Source organism: Macrotis lagotis, chromosome 7 (genome assembly GCF_037893015.1).
Source record: "Macrotis lagotis isolate mMagLag1 chromosome 7, bilby.v1.9.chrom.fasta, whole genome shotgun sequence".
In the NCBI taxonomy this organism is placed as follows: domain Eukaryota; kingdom Metazoa; phylum Chordata; class Mammalia; order Peramelemorphia; family Peramelidae; genus Macrotis; species Macrotis lagotis.
The window spans coordinates 41,718,372-41,741,386 of NC_133664.1; the positions used below are offsets into that span (position 1 = coordinate 41,718,372).

General features: G+C 40.0%; 2 protein-coding genes across 5 annotated transcripts in view; one reads left to right on the forward strand and one right to left on the reverse strand.

The window, feature by feature from the left end:
* FYCO1 (FYVE and coiled-coil domain autophagy adaptor 1) overlaps positions 1 to 23,015 on the forward strand; it is a 109,209-nt gene that overhangs the window by 71,711 nt on the left and 14,483 nt on the right. The window lies entirely within an intron of this gene.
* On the reverse strand, positions 6,860 to 13,419 carry CXCR6 (C-X-C motif chemokine receptor 6). 2 transcript variants are annotated; one of them, XM_074195856.1, is made up of 2 exons: positions 13,315 to 13,419; positions 6,860 to 8,792 (listed from the first exon to the last, which is right to left on the reverse strand). In XM_074195856.1, the coding sequence occupies exon 2, from the start codon at positions 8,770 to 8,772 to the stop codon at positions 7,747 to 7,749; it is 1,026 nt and encodes a 341-aa protein (XP_074051957.1). In that variant the 5' UTR covers positions 8,773 to 8,792; positions 13,315 to 13,419; the 3' UTR covers positions 6,860 to 7,746. The 2 variants fall into 2 exon arrangements, with proteins under 2 accessions (XP_074051957.1, XP_074051958.1); XM_074195857.1 differs by lacking the exon at positions 13,315 to 13,419 and adding an exon at positions 9,929 to 11,877.

Below are 23,015 nucleotides of genomic sequence, written 5' to 3' on the forward strand. Positions count from 1 at the left end.
AAGGTTAGAATTCCAGCATTTTCATATTATATGTTGAGATAGAGTTAGATGCACTTTTCAGATGTTTGTGCCAAGGATATGAGTCTTAGTACAACAGGTAGACCTATGTGAACCCCTCTTTCCCATTGCCATGGGACTTGACTCTTTCTCATTTCCCCATTCCCCCAGAATGCCCTCCCTCAGCCTCTCTGCCTTTGAAGGTCCTGTTCAGCCAGCCACAAAGAAGAGATCCTCTCAGAAATCCTATAGCCCATATTGCTACATGACCCATCATGCTGTTAATCCTCTGCTGTCTTTTACTATCATTTAATTTACCTATTTCTTTCATTTCTCCTAAACTTGAATGGCAACCTTTGCAGGGGTAGGCACTGTTCTATCTTTTAATGCTTTCACATCATCTGGAGTTCCCAGCATCTGAGATGATCCGTAAACACGTGTTTTTGTTTTGTTTTGTTTTCTTGACATCGTATTATTTTTCTAATTAGATGTTATGAAAGTTTTCCAACATTCATCCACTTGCATATTTGAAAGTTACACAGTTTTTTCCACTTCTCTTCCCACCCACACCCCTACTAAACATTGTGCATGTACATTTGTATTTAACGTGTTTGCATATTGTGCATAGTCATTTTTGTGCATGAGAAATTAGAACTAAGGGGAAAGAAAGAAAACCATGGGATGGGAAGGAAAAATACAAGAGAAATTTTAAAAAAAGTAAACATAGATTCAGATTCTATAGTTTTTTTGTGTTTTGTTTTTTTCATCCAGATAGGGATAGCACTGTCCATAGCTAGTCTAATACAGTTGTCCTAGCTCTCTTGCTCCTGGGAGGATCTGCTTCCATCAAGGTTGATCATCTCACAGTATTGTTTGTTAATGTGTACATTGTTCTCTTGGGTCTGCTCCCTTCACTCAGCATCAGATTCTGTAATTCTTTCCATGCTTCTCTAGAGTCTGAACATTGATGGTTTCTTACAGAAAAGTAGTACTCCATAACATCCATATACCACAGCTTATTAAGCCATTCCCCAATTGATGAGCATCCCCTCAATTTACAGTTCTTTATCTCAGTAATCACTAGTTGATACTAAATACTTGGTTGACAGTATAGTGAGATGGTGATCAGTGTTTTACAGAGATATGGGCTCATACTAGATAAGTCCGAAGAGATCTGAATTCTAATTCTGGCTGACACCTACAGTTATGTGTCCATGTGAAAGTCCCTTTTCTCCTCCAAGCCTGTTTCCTGATAGATAAATTCAGAGCAATTCCCAACTTCATGTGATTATGTAAGGAGGCTAGTATATAAACCTTGGAGCTCCAATGAAATATGAACTGTTATTTTCTGATAGAATTTACAGATGACCAGGAGGATATTTTAGGTTTATGAGAGCTTCTTGATTGGTTCCAGAAATGGCATTAACAGAGAAGGCACTTCCATGGAATGGATCCTAAGGGCTATAAGAAATGTGTTTAATTGAAAAAGTCTCCCAGTGTGTTCTAAAGAAACAGAAAGTCTCTGACCACTGACAATAACATGTGGTCACTTATTAAAAATGGGAACCATTCCAGGGAAAGGAAAGTGCCAGTATGATGGGCACTTTCAGAACTAAAGGCTGTTGAGTCTCACCTGTTTTGCCAGCAAATGTATGGTTATAAAACAATCTCCAAATTAGATAAATACATCATCTGTTATCTGTCAGTGGCTAACATGAAATCTGAACCACCCTCCTAGAGTGACATGTTTTTAGTTGTTTTTTTAGACTGAAATTCCCTAGGGAAATGTGACACATATAATTAACTAGGTCTTTATAATTTTTTGCATAATTAGGGACTAAATAAAGGGACAAAATAAAGTTGTTGTGATTGATTAAAAACTACTTTAGATGTGGGAATGGATAGATTCTCCCAGAAAATAAGGAGGGGTCAAGTTGAGTTAGTCGACTTTTTTTTGTAGGCCACTAAGTCCAGGAAACTCATCATCTTTTTTTTTTTTTTGCAAGGCAATGGGGTTAAGTGGTTTGCCCAAGGCCACACAGCTAGGTAATTATTAAGTGTCTGAGGCTGGACTTGAACTCAGGGGCCGGCGCTCTATTCATTGTTCCACCTAGCCGCCCCTCAAGTTGAGTTAGAAATAGAAATAGTAGTTCTGAGACTAGGCTGGAAAATAGTTTTGAAAATTCAAGTCAAGTCAGCAGGCATTTTTAAGTTTCTCCTCTCAGGCAAAATTAAGTTATCCTTTATTTTTATTTGATTGATTATTTTATTGATTGAAAGATTTTAAGATTTATTGATTGAAAAAATTGATTGTGCCAAGATCCTTTGCAGGTGAGCAAACATTAAATTCCTACTCTGATTGCATTTTCCTTTGATATTTTTAAAATGGGGTGAAGAAGATTTTGGATTCTCAAAGGCCATGGAGGGAGATGGGGGTTGGGATGGGATGGTAGGGAATGTAAGCCATGGCAGATCCTAAACTGTTGTACCATTATTTCAGTCATGCCCAATCCTTTGTGACTATATTTGGAGTTTTCTTGGCAAAGAATCCTGGAGTGGTTTGGCCATTTCCTTCTCTAGCTCATTTTACAGATGAGGAAACTGAGGCAAATAAGGTGAAGCAACTTATCCAATAAGTGTCAGAGGTCGAATTTGAAATCAAGTCCTCTTGACTGCAGGACTGGCAATAGATCTACTATCTACTGTCCCACCTCACTGTCCATATGGCAAATCCAACCAGTCTGGAAAGACTTTGAGTTGGGAGGATGCTTGGTAACAGAGTTTATGTGGATTGTCTAAGAATCAGCTCTGCTAAGTTTTAAGAGGCTTACCTCAAGGTGGGTATAAGGAATTAATCCTTTGAGGGGGGTTAGGGTGGTGGATGTAGTGTACTAAGGCATGGATGGGCTGTTGTCTTTAACAACACCAACACAATTCTGAGTCCATTAAGTAGAAGCATTTGCAGGACACTGTGTTGGAGGGATGCAAAGCTAAGCTAAACTAAGAATATTCTTATGACCTCTTTCTACTCCTCAATTTACTTATTAAAGAAAATTACCAATTCAGCCCCATTTCCCTGGATCTCTCCATTAACTGTGCCCCTGGAGTTGCACTGCTGGGCTTCACTGGGATCCACCCTGCCCCCTTATCTTGGCCCTTGCAGCCGCTCCAAGGAAAGACTGGAGGATGTGCTCAGGACTGACCTCAGAGAGAGCCTGGCCATGTACTCATAAACCACCCGCCCTCAGTTTCTGGTCACAGCAAAGGACCACAGCCTTGAGAACTTGAGAATGACTTCCTCTTTTGTTGAAGAAGCTGCCAGGTGTTTTCAAGACCACTGCCCCAGCCCCAACGCCAGCTTTTCCCAGGGTAATTGGGCTGAGTGTAATGAACTCAAGTCGAGTCTCTTCATCTGGAGTAGGACCTTTCATTTCCTTCTGCCTCATTCCCTTCTCAGTAAAGTCCTCTGCCCCCTTTTTCCCAACATTGCCCAGGGTATTAATAAAATACTTTAAGCCTATAGAGAGAAAACTCTTACATGAAGGAGTGATTTTTTTGATTCCCACCATCTTCTTGTCTCCTCTGGGTTGGCTATAAGGAACTGGACAGCAGCTTCTCATTTCAGCAACTAAAGTAGCTGTCCAGGGACCCCATCCCCCAGTGCCTCCCTCAGATTCAGATAAATGGAACATCCAGCAGTTTTCTCCTTTGGTTATCATCAGACAATTGGAGTGGGTCCACCCAGATGATGGTGGAGGTGGGAGGATGCTTATTCCATGAAGGAGCTGGATCTTTACCGAGGCCCGTGGTACCCTTCAGACCCTTTTGGACCATAAGTGAATCTGAGTATTAAGTCTGGAAGAAGACACCTGATTCATGTCATTGGATTGGCTTAAATCCAACCCATGCTCATAGTCTATGCAGTAAAGCTATGGAGATCCACATGTGTGACATATATGTATGTTCATCTAAGGATTTATAGAATAAGAATCTAGGTTTTCTGTGGCTTGCTATAGATAGTGGTTTACTGGAGTTTTAGAGCTTTTTATTGGGTTCTTCTAAGTCTTTGAAATAGTTTTTGGTGTGGAGGAGGAATCACATTGTTTAACTTCCATCTTAGTCATGCCTTCCTGGGGTGGTGGGTGAGGAGGCTGCACAGAAAGGCCCGATCTCCATTCTGCCCTTTGGAGAGTGTGACACATTCTAGTAGGTGAGACCTCCTACAAATAAGTGTGACCATCCACAGCGTCCTGCTGAAGGTAGGGCTGGAACTGAGTTCAAATGAATCCTCCAACACTTCCAAGACACTGCACCTCTGCCTCTGTTTTGTCATCTGTCAAATGAAGAAAACATAAGCATCTACTTCTCAGGGAGGCTGGGGGAATCACTGAAAGACTCAGCATCATGCTGGCATGCAGTAGGGGCCTAATAGATGCTGGTTTCCTTCCCTTTCTTGAAGAAAGGTAGAGAAGATGAGAGGCAGAGTTACAAGGAGGGGAAGCCTTCCAGGCAGGGGGGAGGATCAGGGAAGACCTAGGAAGTAGTGTGTGGTGTGTAAAGGACAATAGACAAGGCAGGGGCCCTGGATGGTAAAGTGTGTATGTGGTGTGAAGGGGGTGCTGTAGGGGTATAAGGACTAAGGTACAATTAGATTGGGAAGGGGTTTAAATGCTGCCATAGGTCAAAAGATTTTCTTTTGGTCCAGGAGGATAATAGGGGATACATACCTCACTCTCAAAGGGAAGGACCCAAACCAACTGATTTTTATGATGTATAATCATGGCCTTTCAGCTTAGACTCAGATTGAACCCTGGGCACAGTGGGCATAGGCTGAGCCAGGATTCCTTGTCCGACTGCCTCTCAGAGCTAACTTCCTCTTTGCCATAAGGTTGGTCCTTCCTGAGAACTGGGATTCCTTTCCCCTCTCTCTGTCTTTGTCTCTCTCTTTCTCTGTCTCTGTCTCTCTGTTTGTCTGTCTCTCTCTCTCCCTCCCTCTCTCCCCCTCTTTCCCCCTCATCTCTGTTTCTGCCTTTCCTGTGACCATTTGCCTGAAGACTTAAACAAAGAAAACAAGATAGTAAGCATGGCAAGGCTTCTGAGAGCTAGGTGAGTGTGCTGAGTTTACCACAGTGTGGGCAGAGAAAACAGTCATCTTTGGTATTTGAGCTCACTCTAGGTGACTGGAGAAGAAAGAGAAGAGCGGGGAGGAAGTCTAACTGTGGTGCTAATGGCCCCTTTAGTTCAAAAAGGACATGTTCCCAAGAGAGCCCTGAAGGTTTTCTGCCCATTTCTCATGCACCCCCTTCATATATTCTCTCCTGCAGCCCCCTCCAGTCTCACCTTGCTGCCACATTTGTCCTTCGGTATGTCTGGCTAGATCTTCAAATGGGCAAAAGGAACTGCTAGTGTTGGAGATCTGGTCCTCTCCATGTCTGAGGTCATGTGGCTGAGGAAAAGAAGGAAAGGCAGAAAAGAGGGAGAGGATGAGGATGGGAAGGAGGAAAGGAAGGAGAGGAAGAAGAAGGGAAAGAAAAGAAGAGGTGAAAGAAAGGAGAAAGTAGAGGAAGAGGAGGAGGAAGGGAAGAAAAAAGAAAAGGGGGGAAAGGAGGGGAGGGAAAGAAAAGAAGGAAAATTTGAACTTGACTCAGCTGGTGATAAAAACCTTCATGGAGAATTTGTGATCTATCTAAGATGCCCTGACCCACAGGCATCTAATTCTGCCCACTTTGGTCTTATTATCTCTCCCAAGGGTATCTGCAGTTTCATTCTTCCTTTTCACTTTGGAATAAAAAGCTTTGGCTCTCATTAAAGACATAGTGGGGACTGGAAAAAGGTAGAGAAGGTTTGTGTTCCATTTTTGCAGGATAAGGGAGACCAGAGACTAGGCGGATGTCTCTGGAAGGATGTCTGCTCTGTCTAAGCATGATGCCAGTCCCAATTGTCAGGTTCCCTAGTGCAGCCCAGCCTCCTAACCACTCAACCATCCCCCTCTCACCCAAATACCTGTTGGGCCAGGCTGATGATTTTACTACCAGAACCCCTATGGGCACAAGTGATTCGTTCTGCTCCCTTCCTTGGCCCTCTTAGGTAGCATCAAGGAGTCAAGTATTGATTAGATTGAACTGCTTAGTAATTATTGGGAATGGTAAGGGTGAAGAAAACATGGCAGAACTGCTTATTGATGAAGAGGAATGAGGATGGAGGCAGGAAATGTCTTCCTGGCTCCATATATGGGCCTTTCCTGTCCCTGGGAGATGCTTGAAAAGACGGGAAGAAATATTTGAGATTGTGGGAAAATTGAGAAAGTTGAGTTTAAATTTCTTTAACTGACCAGTTGAAATCTTCCATGCCTCTCACCTTTAACACACATACATGGACTCTGTGACCCTAAACAAGACACGTAACCTCAATTTTCTCATCAGTAAATTGGAAATAACAGTTCCACTTATGGGGGATAAATTGAGATATTTGTAAAGTGCTTTGCAAACCTAAAAGGGCTATATATATAAATGCTGCCAAGATAATGATGTACTGAGGCACATATAAGCTAGTAAATGTGTATTCTTATAATCTAATGAATGAGTTTAAAAGTATACCATTTAAATATATATTTCAGCTAGTTTTCTCCTTCTAAAGATTAAGCAAAGGCCCTCATTTCATTAAATAATATGCAGGGGATCTGATATCTTGTCAGCTGAGTGATTTTTACTAAGTCAATCAGTATTTAAGTCCCCTAAATTTTCAGAATATAGTTTGATAAACTGAGCTACAAAGCCCTGGAAAGACTCCAAAGACCACATTTTTACCCCAGGATGGATTGTGTCCCTCTGGGGAAAACAAAAAAGATTTATAAAGAAAACAATAGTTTGTAGTTTAAAAACTCCAAAATAACCTTTATTATGATCTGACCTTAATAATGGAAAGATGCTTTTCACATACATAGAATAAGCATTATTAATCTAATTTTATATACAGGAAATAGAGTAGGTTTACAAACTACTCATAATTCTACTTTTAAAAAACACAACACTTTGAACAATATGCATGACTTCTCTTTCTACTATAAAATTGACATTTTTTATCAGAGCTGATCATTCCGTGGCCAAGAGAACCCAGGTCTCTCCTTCCTTCTGCAGACTGATGTTTGTGAGCCTGGAAATGAACTAGCCAGGGCCTGGCAAGGACACCATATAAAGATGGTTATCTTCCATTTCCTTGTATTCCCAGAGACCTGGATCATTTTTTATTTTCATAGTCTCTGCTTTACACGTCATCTCCTAGACCATGGAGTCTGTGGTTTTACTTGGGACATTTTGTCTGCTTCATCCAGTTCCCAAAAGAAGGTCTTGAAGAAAAGTAATGACATTGCAGGGATTTGAATAATTAGCTTGTTCCTTCACTTCACCCAGTACTTCTCAGTTCACCTAGCATATAGAGTTTGGGGAAAATGTCTTTGTTGTGTTCTGGTTATTAGGATCACTGAGCTTAGGTCTGGGCAACATTCCCTGTTCAAGGAAGGAACCAGGTTAGCCCAAGATCTCTTATGATAGCAATGTCATTGATCCCCAGTGGAATGGTACTTGCTTACATCTCAGTGATAATCCAAAGCTGACAAGCAAAGATCCCACTCCAGAGGGAAGTTGTCTTATAAACTTCCAATTCTCTTAACTGCAGTCAGCATGATGTCCATCATCCACAGCATGGGCACTAAACAGATGCTCATGGACTTGTCCAGTTGGTTGGCACATGCTACAGCTGGTACATACTGGTGGCCTGCACGTTGTTGGAAGCGGTGAAACTCTTAGTGGTATCATCACTGGATGGACACTGGCTGGTCATCCTTGCTGTGTGGGGGCACTTAAAGATCTTCATGAGCTTCCAAAAGTTCCTTCTGAATTTCACCCCGACAAAGGCATACAGCACAGGGTTGAGGCAGGCTCGGAGATAAGCTATGGCCTCTGTAATCACTAAGGCATAGAGGAAGTGGGGATCTGTGTTATACTCCCAGTTTGTGGTTTGAATCAGTTTGATAAGATTGAAAGGTAACTGGGTCAGAATGAACACCGCCACCACTAAGAAGATAATCTTTAAAGATTTGTGCTTCTGGAACCTTTTGGCATGTATCAAGGTCTTGATAATGACCGAGTAGCAGATGATCATGGCCATCAGAGGCAAGAAGAATCCAATGGTCATTTGGATGGCAAGGACCATGGTAGAAATGTCTTCTCCTTCAGTAAGACAAACCTTTTGGCTTTTGGAAGAAACCTTGGCATACATGAACTGTGGGAGGGCAAGCAGTAGAGAAACCATCCATATGATGACATAGATAATCTTTCCCAAGATGCTCCTTTTGGCTTGATAGATGTGGGTTTTGGTGGCCTGAACTACTGCAATAAACCGGTCAATGGTAATGCAGGTGAGGAACAACATGGATGTGTAGAAATTCACCATGTACATCCCCAGGACAAACTTGCACATCTCTTGCCCAAAGATCCACTCATGTATGATAGCATAAATCCAGAATGGCAGAGTACAAATAAACATCAAGTCAGCTGTGGGCAAGTTCAGAAGAAATTGGTCGGTCAGACTCTTGGTCTTCTGGCAAAAAATGTAGACTGCCAGTACTAGACAGTTCCCCACCAAGCCAAAGGAAAACACCAGGATATAGATGCAAGGTAGGAAAATCCTTCTGAATTTTAGGAAATTCTCATACTCGTCCTTGCTGACATTCTCTAACTGTTTCCAAGTATTGGGATCATAGTAATCGTCATCCATGTCTTCCTTTTTAGCAAGACCTGTAATTAGACAATAATTTTCCATATATATGTGTGTGTGTAGGCCAACACAATTCCCTTCCCCCCATCTATCTCCCAGAAATTCTGCTACGCTCATTATTCTACTTTCTAACCAAGACTTAAAAAAAGAGATTCTGCTCCCCAGAAACTTATGACTTCTTCCTGCTACTTAACTTTTTAAGAAAAATTACCAACTCAGTATTCATAACATGTATGAAGTCATTCAATAATAACCTTTTCCAAATGAAGCTCACATTTGTGAGCTGTTACCTAATTTGATTTATCCTGCTTCATCGGTACTCTAAATTCACTAGTTAGTATGGACTCAGCCCATAATCTGCGAATATTTATGGCAAACATGCTAGTGATGTACTATCTCTGTTCACTAGATCTTTCTTCCCCAAATTCATAGTTGAGGCATTATATATTATATAATATGTATTATGTGTATTATTCATATGTGTGCATGTATGTGTGATATCTCAAAATGCAGGTAGGAACAACTTTAGAGTTGGAAGAGAATTCATGTACTTTGTTAAACATTTTTTTTAGTGGAATTAGGGGTAATTAAGGGTTTGATTTAAGAGTAATTAAGTGGAATGAAGGGTTCCCATTATGGATGTGGACACCGAGGCACAGAGGTACTGAGGGTCACAAAATGCCTGACAGCTGAGTAAAGGTTAGAACACCCATCTGGTATAATTTGAGAGATGTTGAGATTCCCCCCACCATAATACTCCCATTAGAGTTTTAATTCTTAGATCTTATTGTCTTTAAGTTTTCCCTGTTTAACTTAAATATTCCCAGGAGTAACACCTTAGGTCTCTATCAGCCCAAAGTGGAGAGGGTTTCTCAGTTCATCAATAAACATTCATTAAGCACCTACCATGAGCCAGGTGCTCAGCTCAGCAATGGGAGGGACTATGGAAAGGGGCCTCAAAAGAAGTATGAAAGTAGGGAAGAAAGGGTGGTGACAGAATGGTGGGACATGGCATCAAAGCCCAAGTGTTGCCCAGTCTGCCACATTGTCTAAGAGCTGTACCTCCATTCTGACTGGACCTGAAGTCAGCAAGACCCGAGTTCAAATTCAACCTCAGGCACTTATTTGCTGCATGACCCTGGACAAGTCACTTCACCTTTATCTACTTGAGTCTCCTCATCTGTAAAATGGGGATGAAAACAGCACCAGGTTCACTGTGAGGATCAATGGAGAGAATATTTGTAAAATTCAGGTATAAGGTCTGGTACACAGTAGACACTTACTAAATGCTTATTCTTTCCTTTGCTTCCCTTCTTCTTTCACCCCTCGCTCCCTAGTAGCTTAGGGTGAAGTCTGTTGATTCTGAATAATATGAGAAGGAAAAGAGTCAAGTGGCAACAACATCCTATTTCCTGCACCAAGGATAGCTCTTGGACTGTAACAAGGACAGCAAGTGAGGACCAGTTTTGTGTGATAGCTCTTTGGGGTTGGATTCCTCAGGAGGATAAATCCAGTCCTGGTGTTTGGATCCTACTGTTAAGGGATGTTAGAGCCAAAGGTGCCCAGGTGATCAGATATAAAAACTGAGCCAAAAGAGCTGCCCAGAACCAAGTGATAGAGTGATAGGGTGTTAGAGTTGAGGGTTCAAACTCACGTTTCTCAACTCCTAGTTCAATGCTCTTTCCATTATATCCAATAAGATCTTTCTAGTATCCAGTATCTTTGACTTAACTTCTCTCAGAATATTGATTGGTTGCCTGATTAAATCCTTCTCTACTCTACTTTACTTTTGCTTCTTATTAGCTCATGAGAGTCAATACTGATCAGCCACCAGTATCTGGTATTGTAAACCTGGTACTACTACTACCTTTCAATAAGTCAAGCAAACAACATTTATTAAGCTCCCAGTATGTACCAGTTTAGCAAACTGGCTGGAATAACAATATCCAGTTGCTTATATTATGCTTATATTAGATGCTATTTATTATAGCATCCAAGTGCTTTCTTCACAATCATTTTATAAATGCAATTATTCCCATTTTCCGAACTAGGAAAGCGAGGCTTAGAGATGTTAAATTAGGCCCCCTTGATCACACAGCTACTAAGTGTCTGAACCCAAGCCTCTTATTCCACATCCAGCTCTTACCACAGGATCTGAAGTCCAAAGATCTGAGTTTGAGTCCTAGCTTAGCCTCTAATAGCTATATGACTATAGTCCTCTTGAGTCCTCTTAAGACTCAGTTTGCCCATCTCTAAAAGAAGGAAGAAAGAAAGAGGAAAAAAAGGGAAACATAAGGAAATGAAATGAAGGATAAAAGAGAGAAAGGAGGAGAGAGGAGGAAAGAAATGGAAGGAAGAAAAAAAGAAATATGTAAAAAGAAAAAGAATGAAGGGAAAAAAGAAAGAAGGAAAAAAAAAGAAAAACAAGGAAAGAAAGGAAGAAAAAAGGAAGATCTGATAGAATTTTCCCTATCCATGTCCCAGAGTTTTAGGGAAGATTAGTTGAGATGATACATATAATTTTCTTTGTAAACTATGAAGTTGTCACATGAAGGTAATATTATTATCATTAGTGATCCTATAAGCTTTCTCTACAAGGGGAAGAATTTTGTCAACTAGGCATATCATAACAGCATAGCTCATTGGCAAAAGAATATGAAATATTTCATAACAGTGAGTCAGACTGGATGGCTTTTTTTTCCTTAATCACAAATAGTCATTTTGTAGTTCCAAATGACATGAAATAGTATTTTTCATAAAGGAAAAGAACATCAATTTTCCTTCTTTCAGTAGTGATGATGTGAATTCCCTTCTGAAAGTAAAATTCAAGGCATTATTGTCATTTAATTCACTCCTGCAGAAAAAGAGAGAAAGGAGGAAAGAAAGGAAGAAAGAAAAAAAGAAGATAAGATAAAACCTCTATTCATTTACCAAAGTTTTAGGGAAGACTAGTTGAGATGATGTGCATAATTTTCTTTGTAAACCATGAAGTGTCATGCGAAGGCATTAGTGATCCTATGAGCTTTCTCTACAAGGGGAAGAACCTTGTCTTGAATGTCTCATATTCAACTAAGCATATCATAACAACATAACTCATTTGCAAAAGATTATGAAACATTTAATAACAGAAATACTGATGACTTTCTTTCTTATCCACAAGTAGCATTTTGTAGCTCCAAATGACACAATATTTGATAGAATACATTTTTTCATCAAGAAAAAAACATTGAATTTCCTTCTTTCAGTAGTGATATCATGAGTCCCCTTCTAAAAGTAAAATTCAAACCACTGTTGTCATTTAACTCACTCTTGTAGAAAAGGAAAGGAGGAAAGAAAGACAAACTAGGAAAGAAAAGAAGAAACAAAGAAAGAAAAAAGGAAGATATGATTAGAACTTTCCCTATCCATGTCCCAAAGTTTGGAGGAAGATTAGTTGAGATGATGCACATGATTTTCATTGTAAATAATGAATTGTCATATGAAGGCAAGCTATTATTATCATTAGTGATCCTATGAGGTTTTTCCTTCATTCAGTAGTGCTAGCATGAGTCCTAAAAGTAAAATTCAAGGCTTTGTTGTCATTTAATTCACTCTTGCAGAGTTTTCTCTCATTAGCTGATTAAGTCCTTTCATACACTGTCATCATTTAAATTTACCCTTACTTCACGATCATTATAATTGATCTATAATAATTGGGCAGCATTTTCTGAGCTCTGTTCCATTGTCCTGTGCAGATTCATCATTAAGATTCCCCTTTGTGTGAAAAAATAATTTTAAAAATGCAGTGATTCAGCCTAGTGATCAGAAAGACCTTCCAATTATGATTGAAGTCCTAGAAAATCAGTAAAATGACCAAGTTTAAGAAAAGTGCTTTCCAGTCTTGTCTTATGGTCTCTTTTCTTCATCAGTGCAAGCTTAATTTGTCAACCCTTTCTGTCTCTTTCCTCCATGCCTTTCTATAGGCTGCAATGCCTAGAATAAACTCCCCCTTCATATCCACCTCTCAAAAATCTTTCATTTTGTCAGCTCAATGACTGTCTTTTATGTAAATCTTTTCTTGATATCCCTAGCTCAGGGATGCTTCACCTTTTCTGTGTAATGTGGCTCTCTTTGGGTGTCAAGTGCAACCTAGAGACTCTTTCTCTGGTTAATATTTTAGCTATATCAAAAAAAAAATTCATACAATTACAAAGAAAGCCAGTTATCCTGAATTATGATTATCAACATTGAAAAACCAAACAAGTTCATGGATTCCCAGGTTGACCCCCTTGTTAATGCTTTCTCCTTCTTCAGATTATCTCATTACACCTTAATCTGTTTACATATTTATCATATCCTCACTTTTTTACCTCTGTTAAAATGTAAGCTCTTTGTTTTTTATTGCTGTTAAAATGTGTGTGACTATTCTAGAGCATTTTAAAAAAAAAGAGAAAGGCAGAAAGGAATAAGGAATAGTCTCCAGAATGAGAGAAAAGATGGGGGATGGGGACCACCACCCTTTCTATTCTACTTTATTCTTGTGGAAACAAAAAAGTAGCTCACCTGAATCTCTTCAGTGTGGATGCTGTTAGTTTGTTATCAGAGATAAGCTCATGATGGCGCAACCTAGTCGCCCCAGTGGATGTGGTTTCTCTCGGCTTCTGACTGGTTTCCTTTTAAGCTAGAAGTCCCCTCCCACTCATCTGCCAAAGGAACCAGAATTCATCAAGACTGATCCAGGGGCTCTCTGCCCAGGTCAGTTAACCCTTTCTGAACTACAGTTTCCTCGGGGGTAAAATAGTAGGGGGGGCAATAGTAAAGACTAGGGGAGGTAGTAATTGCCCTTCCTACTTCACCAGGTGGCTGTTGAAACCAAATATTGTCAGTGAAAGTGTCTATAATCATTTGTAAACCACTTGTGTGCCAGCGCCTGGTTAGGAATGGAAAGAAAGGCCACAACCTCATGGTCCCTGCCTTTAGGAAACTCAGAACTAATGGATAAGAAAACCTGTAAATAACTGTACATAGGTATAGGAGATATGCAGTGAAAATGACAGGTGGTCTTGGAGAGGATGGAGGGGCAGGAAAGACTTCCTGCAGAAGGTAGGATTGAGTTTAGGGAAGCCAAGGGGCAGAGATGGGGAGGGGAAGGAAGTTACAGCAACTCAAAGGGATTCCAAGATGTGGAGGAGAAGAGCCACAGGGACATCCTCCTTCCCCCTCCCCCTCCATTTTTGCAAGGCAGTGGGATTAAGTAACTTGCCCAAGGTCACACAGCTAAATGATTATTAAATGTCTGAGGCTCCTAACTCCAGGCCAGTGCTCTATCCACTCTACCACTTAGCTGCTGCCCCCAATTATATATTCTTTTATTGTTTTTGCTTCTCTTCTTCTAAATTGTCCTTCACTCTAATCCAGTTGTATTCCCAATCTGTTTTCTCTTTTGCTTCTTTGAAGAGACTTTTACCCTCTGGATTCAAGTTTTTTTCCTTCTACTAATTATTTCTTCTGTTTAAAGTCATAAATTCTGCCATTTGTTCCCATCTAACTTCTCTTAAAATTCTTATTTCTCACTTGAACCATTCTGGAACATCCTATGATAGTTCTAGGCTCTCTTGGGAGTCCACAGGGTTCTATGTTTTATCAGTGTTGGCTCAGTTTCCTTTGTGTTATAATCTTTATTTAGAGACATTTGCAATCTCTTAGATATCTTGATATTTATCTTCTAATTTTGATATCTCTCAATAATTTATCTGCTAACTTCTAGGCTTTGGACCATCTTTTCTTCCTCTTAAAACATTTGGTAATTTTAGTCTTTTTCTCATTTATTTCCCTCTCACTAACTTTTTGACTCCATGTTGTCACAAAGCTGTCACACACACCTCCTACACTGGGGAGTTTACTTCATAAGCCAAGTAACTTCAGAAAAGGCAAGATTTGGCCCAGTTGGATGCTAGTCCCCTTTGCTTCAGGCTCAGTGTATCCCCTTGATCTACTTCTCTTCCTCCAATTTCTTTAGTTCTCTTAATGGAATAAGTCAGAGTCTGTCTCCCTTTTAAGGTTTAGAGAGAGGAGAATGGATGTTCAGGGCAGAGTTTCTGCCACCTTTGATTCTTTAACCTAGGTACTTGTCCAGGCAAAGTGTACTCTCTTCCTCTGCACATGACTAGAAAGAGTTGAGATCCTCTGGAAAACAGCTATGATCCCTCTACCTCAAATTCATCATTCCTCTTTGGGTGGGATGGGGGGGGGTCTTCTTAAGTTATTGGAGTCTAAAGAAATTGTTAAACCCTCCCTTTTACTGGTCATGTTGCAGAACTTAAAGGAGAACCCAGGTTCTTTGACTCTTAGCTCCATGCCCTCTCTTCCACCCCACAAGAACTAGTTGATGTGATCATTTTTCCTTGTCCCTTCCCATTGAATCATAGAAAAATTAGAGCTGGAAAAGATCTAAGAAGTCTTCTTGTCTTGTCCATCCCTCTCATTTGTTTGAATAAGAAAACTGAGAATCTGAGGGGTCACCTGAGTTGGTCCAAGTCTCATTGAGACTTCGAACTTTTGACTACAGACAAGTAGAGTGATCTTTCCAGTTCAGCATGCTGCTCTCCCATCATCATATTTTCATACATAGTACTGGAGGTTTGCAGAATTCTTTACATATATAATTTCATTTGATCTTCATGGTCCTTCTGTTGAGGTGCGTGCATATACCTCCTTTTAAAGATGTGGAAGTTAAGGCACATCAAGGTTAAGTGACTTATCCAGCATCACATAGATAAGTAAATGTCTGAAGTGGGATTTGAGCCCCTGTCTTCCGCAAACATACCCATCACTCTCTCCACTCTACTTTGCTATACTCTATGAGAGACTAAAACTTTATCACCCAGTCCCCAGCCAACCAGAAGCTGGTGACTGAATTATTTTTCTCTGTTCAATTTAGTAGAAAAAGACCATTGATAAGAAGAAGTAGACATGAATTGAAACACACACACACACACACACACACACACACACACACACACCCCTTGTATGATATGTTCTGAGTTTAGTGTTAATTTAACCAAGTCTTCTACAACTTTTACATCTCTATTCTTGTACAGCAACTAGTGATTTCACAATGATGTTCCATAGAGTATAAGTTCCTTGGAAGCAGGGATGTTTGTATTTTTGTCTTCTTATCCCCAACCGCTACTGCAATACCAAATATCATAGTTCATCCCTTAATCAATGTTTGTTGATAATTTGAAAAGAAAGATTCTGAGACCTTGCAAGTTTTTGAGTTATCCAAGAAAGATTCAGTCACCTTCACCTCCGGGAAACTGGACAAGTGCTTATTCATGAAACAAGACTCTTCCCTTCTAAAAAACTAATACCAATTGGTTGGTTGGTTGGTTCTTGTCCTTCAGAACTGAAGACCCAAATGGCATCACTATGTGAGACAAGATGATGATGCCATAGAATTCCAGTGTCACAGGTGAAGAAAAGGCAGTGGGGAGAAAGATAGGCTTATATTGGAGCAGAGAAGGCAGCAACATATTACTTACAAAAATATTGTTCAGGATAATTCTCGCAAAGACTGCCATTTTGGAATTGAATTCTTAGAAAAGGAGGTAAACAGGTCATCCACAAGTCCATTTTCTATCAGTGCCTCTCTTGGGTTTCCTCCTCATCATGGCTCCCCCCAGGATAAGCTGATCACCTGGAATCTCATCCCCATGCAGATTGACTCATTTTTTCTTCTCACCTTTTCAGGTGTCTCAGTCGTCTCTGCCTTCTGATTGATGAGCTAGAGGGGAGAGTCACAACATCCTCCCAAGCCTTCCTTTAGAGAGGGCTCTGAATGTTCCATTTTCCATCAGTAGCTCTGCTTGGTTTCCACTCTATAGGACCTCATACCCTGCTGGTGGCCCCCAACTGCCACTTTTTTGACTTCCTTTTGGGTGATGCCTTTCCTCATTAAAGGGTCAGTTCTTTGAGAGCAGGAACTATCTTTTCTTAATTATTTCCAGTACTTAGCACAGTGCCCAAAACCTAACAGGCACTTAATGTGTATTTGAATGCCTTGAAATGGGATAATTGAGGATTCATGGGGTGAGGGCTCCTCTAGTAGTCAGAAATATCAAGAAATCGAGATGACCCCCACATATTGAAGTGTTTTGCAAACCTTGAAGTCCCCATATGTAAGCTGGCTGCTTCTTGCCAAAATAGGAAAATAATCTGAGGCTTTCAGAAGCATAAAGGAAGCTTGTCAACAAGACTTGAACCCAGCCAGAAAATTTTACAAACTCCTATTCTTCAACATTTCAATGATTTGGGAGTTTTAATGACATTTTAGAGTATAGGAATAGTGAGCATTGTGGATTTGAGTATAGATGCATCAAGCAGGAGTCCCATCCATCCCCTACCCATAACCAATGATTTACTACTGCATTTCCTCATCTCTAATCTGTGGATGTGAGTTCATCTTCCATATGACTATAATTAGTCTTGATTATTACTTTACTGTGAAATTAGGGAAGAGGGAAAAAATAGCCTATTCCATGCCAAATAATGGAACGCTACTTTGCTATTGGATCTGGCCATCTGTGGGGCAACTCCTGAGATAATACAAGAAAATTTGGGAGTGGATATGCCCAGGTGCTGTGGAGGACACTAAATATTCTTTGTTAATTATTCCTTGTCTTAGACTACTGAAAGGAAAATGAAGCAAGGCAGCCAGGTGAGTGGACATTAGCAGTGATGGGGCGACATCTAGTGGTCATACCTTTCATGGGCTGTATCCATGGTTTGACCGAGCTGGCCTATCTGTCCAACATGGTAGAGGTTTGCCTCCAAACCACTGCTTCCCAACTTTTTCAAATATAAGACTCTATTTTTAATGTCCCCAAATTTCACAGACCCTCCTTCCCCCATGTGATGATAATTGGGCTCTTACCATCTGCTCTCCTGTATGTACAAACCCAGAGTCACCTCAGAATGGCTCTTGACCTTCATTATCAAAGATCAAAATAACATCACTATATTACAAAAATTTGACAGTATAGCCGATGATGGTTGATCAGCCCAAGATGAGCTCAGAATGCTCCACCATAGGTCACGTAAAAATAGACCTTGCTCCCTTTTTTTGCATGATGTCTTCAGCCATGTTATCAAAGACCTTCACTGAGGATGAACATGGCCTCAAGGTCAGCTACCACTTTGATGGCAAATTCTTCAGCCTAAAACGGCTATGAGCCAAGACCAAAGTTGTAGGGAGTGTTGGTGCCGGATCTTCTGTTTTCAGGTGATTGTATACTCAGTGCAGCCTCTGAAGCTGAGATGCAACGAAGGATGGATCAGTTCTCTGCTTCATGTGCTCATTTTAGTCTAACAATTAACATCAAGAAAACCCAGGGACTCTATCAGCCAACTCCACACCATCCATGTGTGGAAACCATCGATTACAGCAAATGGAAAAGTTCTGAGAACTGTTCACTTACTTTGGCAGTGTCCTTTCCAAGGAGATACACATTGACAGTGAGGTTGACACTCATGTTGCCAGAGCTAGCTCAGTAGAAAAGATATGAGGCTGATGACCAAACTGAAAGTCAACAGAATCCTTGTGCTGACCTCATTGCTATATGCCTATGGAAGCTGGACATGTCAGAAAATTGAATTGCTTCCATTTAAATTGTCTTAGGAAGATTCAGAAGATCACCTGGCAGGAGAAGATGCCAGACCCTGAGGTCCTTTCTCATGCTAAACTGTCATTCATCTCAGAATAGTAGGATGTGAGTGGAGCTTCTATGCCTGGAATAATAACAGCCTACATTATGTGACACTTTAGGGTTAATCTGCTGCTTTACATATTTTATCTTCTTTGAGTTTCCCAACTATCCTGTGACATAGGGGACCCAAGTGTTATTCCTGTTTTTTAACTGGAAAACTAATCAAGGCGATTAGGTGACTTGGCCTAGATTACAAAGCTAATAGGTATTAGAATTACGATTCAGACAAACCCCGAAGTTCTGATTCCTTGTTTACTGCCTTTTTTGTACACACACACACACACACACACACACACACACACACACACACATATGCGTGCGCGCGTGCACATACACAGATACACATGTATAAATGCACACAGGCACACATTTGGCTCCCACCTATTTGCTATACTTCACTACTTCAATGAATCTATAATGTCATCAATGTGAGGCATAGACTAAAATTCCCCAGGCCTTCTCATCCCATCCAGTCCCGTCAATCCTCCATGGACTTGTGTCCTAAGCAGTGACCTTTCTCAAGATCTCTTGACCTGCTCGCTGTCTGGCTCTTACCCTTTCTATTGCTATTTGACCAGTTTCCTTATTGTCCAGTCATACAACTCTTGTCCAATCTCTTCTGACATGTACCAGTCCAGTTTGAATGGAATAAGAGGGAAATTAAGAATTGTAAAGAATATCATGCTGACAGAATGGAGAGGAAAGGTAGATAATGTATAAAATGTATTTGACTTTGAAATGTAGTCTGAGATCAAATCACTCTTTCACATTTTGTCTTCATCACCTTTCCCATCCAAGCATATATCAACCTTCCTTCTCAATTTAATCCTCTTATAGTGACCTTTTGTGAAGAAGGAGCTAATTGGGAAAAACACTGTGTCAACTTAGTTATCTATTTTATATATATTTATCTAAATTCAAATAACTAGGAATTGACTGTAACAGGGTTTGCAAAAACAATAGTATTGAATGGAAGAAGAGCAGATAATGGACAAATTAAGGTTTTCACTCTTTTATAGTTCATGACCTAGTGTTGCTAGATTTATTATTCTTTCTCTTTTTTTAATTTTAAAAGCGTTTTATTTATCTTGAATCTTACAATTTTTCCCCAATCTTGCTTCCCTCCCCCCACCCCCACAGAAGGCAGTTTGTTAGTCTTTACATCATTCCCATAGTATGCAGTGATCTAAGTTGAATGTGATGAGAGAGAAATCATATCCTTAAGGAAGAAACATAGTATGAGATACAGCAGAATTACATAATAAGAACATTTTTTAAAAAATTAAAGTTAATAGTCCTTGGTCTTTGTTCAAACTCCACAATTCTTTCTCTGGATACAGATGGTATTCTCCATCGCAGATACCCCAATATTGTGCCTGATTGTTGCACTGATGGAATGAGCAAGTCCATCAAGGTTGATCATCACCGCATGTTGCTGTTAGGGTGCACAGTGTTTTTCTGGTTCTGCTCATCTCACTCAGTATCAGTTCATGCAAATCCTTCCAGGCTTCCCTGAATCCCCATCCGTCCTGGTTTCTAATTGAACAGTAGTGTTCCATCACATACATATACCACAGTTTGTTAAGCCATTCCCCAATTGATGGACATTCCCTCAGTTTCCATTTCTTTGCCACCACGAACAGAGCTGCTATGAACATTTTTGTACAGGTGATGTTTTTACCCTTAGATTTAGTATTTCTCAAATTTTTTTTCTATTTACCCTGTGCTTTGGAGCAAAAGAAGATAACCAAATGAAGGCTCAGAAAGAGGCAAAGCTGGTCTCTAGTGTTTTGAAGGACAAGGAAGAGAGACAGACCAAGCATTAGCTGGGGTGACGGTAAGGATGGTTAGAGAAGGAAGCAGATGTAAACTCCTTTTTTGACTGCTAGATTGTGGTTGCTATTACAGTTGAATTTCTTCTTGTCCTACATTTTTTCCCACTGTTCCTTTCCCCTCCAATGCTACTGCTATTTTGGTAGAATTGAAGGGGAAGACAAGTCAAGATGGACAAATGAGCATTTATTAAGTACCTACCTATTAAGTGTTCCATGACGTACATATACCACAGTTTGCTAAGCCATTCCCCAACTGAAGGACATTCACTTAATTTCCAATTTTTTTGCCACCACAACAGGGCTGCTATGAATATTTTTGTACAAGTGATGTTTTTACCCTTTTTTTTATCATCTCTTCAAGGTATAGACCCAGTAGTGGTATTGCTGGGTCAAAGGGTATACACATTTTTGTTGCCCTTTGGGCATAATCCCAAATTGCTCTCCAGAAAGGCTGGATGAGTCCACAGCTCCACCAACAATGTATTAGTATCCCAGATTTCCCACATCCCTTTAAGAAAGGTTTCTTGAAGAAGGTGGGATTTTTGACCAAGACTTGAGGGGAACCAGGAGACAGAACTGAAAAGGAAGAGAATTCTAAGCATATGGGGAAATGTTCTGAATTCAGAAATAGAGGGTCTCATACCAGAAACAGAAAGGAAGCCAGGTACTAGACTGTTGAGTATGTTGAGGGGAGTATAAGAAAATTGGGAAGGCAGAAAGGGATTGAGTTAAAGAAGGCTTTTGAGGGCAAACAGAAGATTTAATATTTGATCCTGGAGGCATTGGAGAGTCACTGTCATTTCTTTTTTTTATCAATTGATATTTTATTTTTCCAGTTACATGTTATGAAAGTTTTCAACATTCATCCACATGCATATGCATATTTTTTAAGTTACATAATTTTCTTCCACCCCACCCCTCCCCTCAGCAGTGAACAGTCTTGTGAACATTGTACACATACATTTGTGTTTAACATGTTTACAGATTTGTCCATTTCTTTATGAGGAATTAGGATTAAGGGGGAAAAGAAAGAAAATCATGGGATAGGAAGGAAAAACAAGAGAATTTTTTTAAAAAGAACATAGTGTTCATTCAGATTTTGTAAGGGTTTTGTTTTTTGTTTTTCTTTCTCTGGATGTGGATAGACATGTCTCTCAGGGTTATACTACTCTGAACTGCTGAGAGGAGCTGCTTCCATCAAAACTGATCAACTCAATATTGTTGATTTGTACATTGTTCTCTTGGTTCTACTCCCTTTGCTCTGCATCAGTTCCTGTAATTAGTTCCATACTTCTCTAGAGCCCTATCATTCATGGATTCTTATAGAACAATAGTCCTCCATAACATTCATATGCCGTAACTTGCTCGTCCATTCCCCAGTTGATGGACATCCCCTCAGTTTCCGATTCTTTGCCACTACAAAAAAAGCTGCTATGAGTATTTGGGAACATGTGGAACTTTTCCCATTTTTGGTGATTTCTTGTGAATATAGGCCTAGTATTGGTATTGCTAGATCAAAGGGTATGATCAGTTTTATTGTTCTTTGGGCATAGTTCTATATTGCTCTCCAGAATGGTTGGATCACTTCACAACTATTGTGATTTATTGAGGGGGATAAGGGAGGACATGGCCAGACATTTATTTTAAGAAGATCAAATTAATAGGTGAATGGAGGGTGGACTGGAAGAGGGAGAGACTTCAGGAAGGGAGAATCTGCATTAGAGTGATGTCAAAGGAGAGATGAGGGTCATGTATGGGAAGAATAGAAAGCTTGATGGCTAAACTCCAAAGAGTTATTGCTCCATAAATTTGGAAACCCTTCTGTGTTATTTTCAGGGAGTCTTAACTCTCTCTTTGATGGAGTCATGGCCCTCTGCTCTCTGATAATTAATTCTCACGAGCCTAAAAGGGTTTCTGAATTTCCATGGCCTTCTACACTGTGAAGAGCTATCTTCAGGATTATATAAAGTGATGAATTTCTAATTATTTAGACAGTTCTGATGATTTTCTAAAGGAGAGGTATTTCTGAATCATTAGCAGCTAAACTGCAGGAGTCAGTCTACCTAAATCCCTGGAATGTTGGCCAGTAACAATGGAATAAAATGGAGCCAAAAAAAAAAGACAATGAAGTTTTAGCAAATATTAACTAGACACTGGCCTGAGGATGAGATTTATTTGTCTCTGGAATCACTAGGAAAAGGGATATAATGAAAAACACAGCTAACTGGGGAGTGTGTCAACAGATCCAACATGGAGCTCATAAGTCCCATGAAGGAATAGAACTCTTCATCGTCTAATCCCTCGCTTTTAACTTCCCTGCCTGGAGATTTTCTAAAGAATAAAATCTTCTACTATAAGAAGGAAATCCTACATCCAGTTTTATTTGTGAAACTAATTAAAAAATAGATCACATATTAGAGTGTTGTGTGCCTGGTTGATTGATAATCTGTATTTCTTCCCTCCTTCCAACCTTGACTCTTAAGTTCACCTCCTCCCACAAACCTTCCATGGTTATTAATCTTAGTGATTGAACCTTCCTTTTTTCTGGATCCACTCTGCATTTTTTAACACAAGTGGTCTCACTCCCCAGTGTCTATGTTAGTTCTCTTTTCGTGGAGTAGAGAGAAGTGAGCTCAACTGGGCCAATAGGACTGGATAGCTC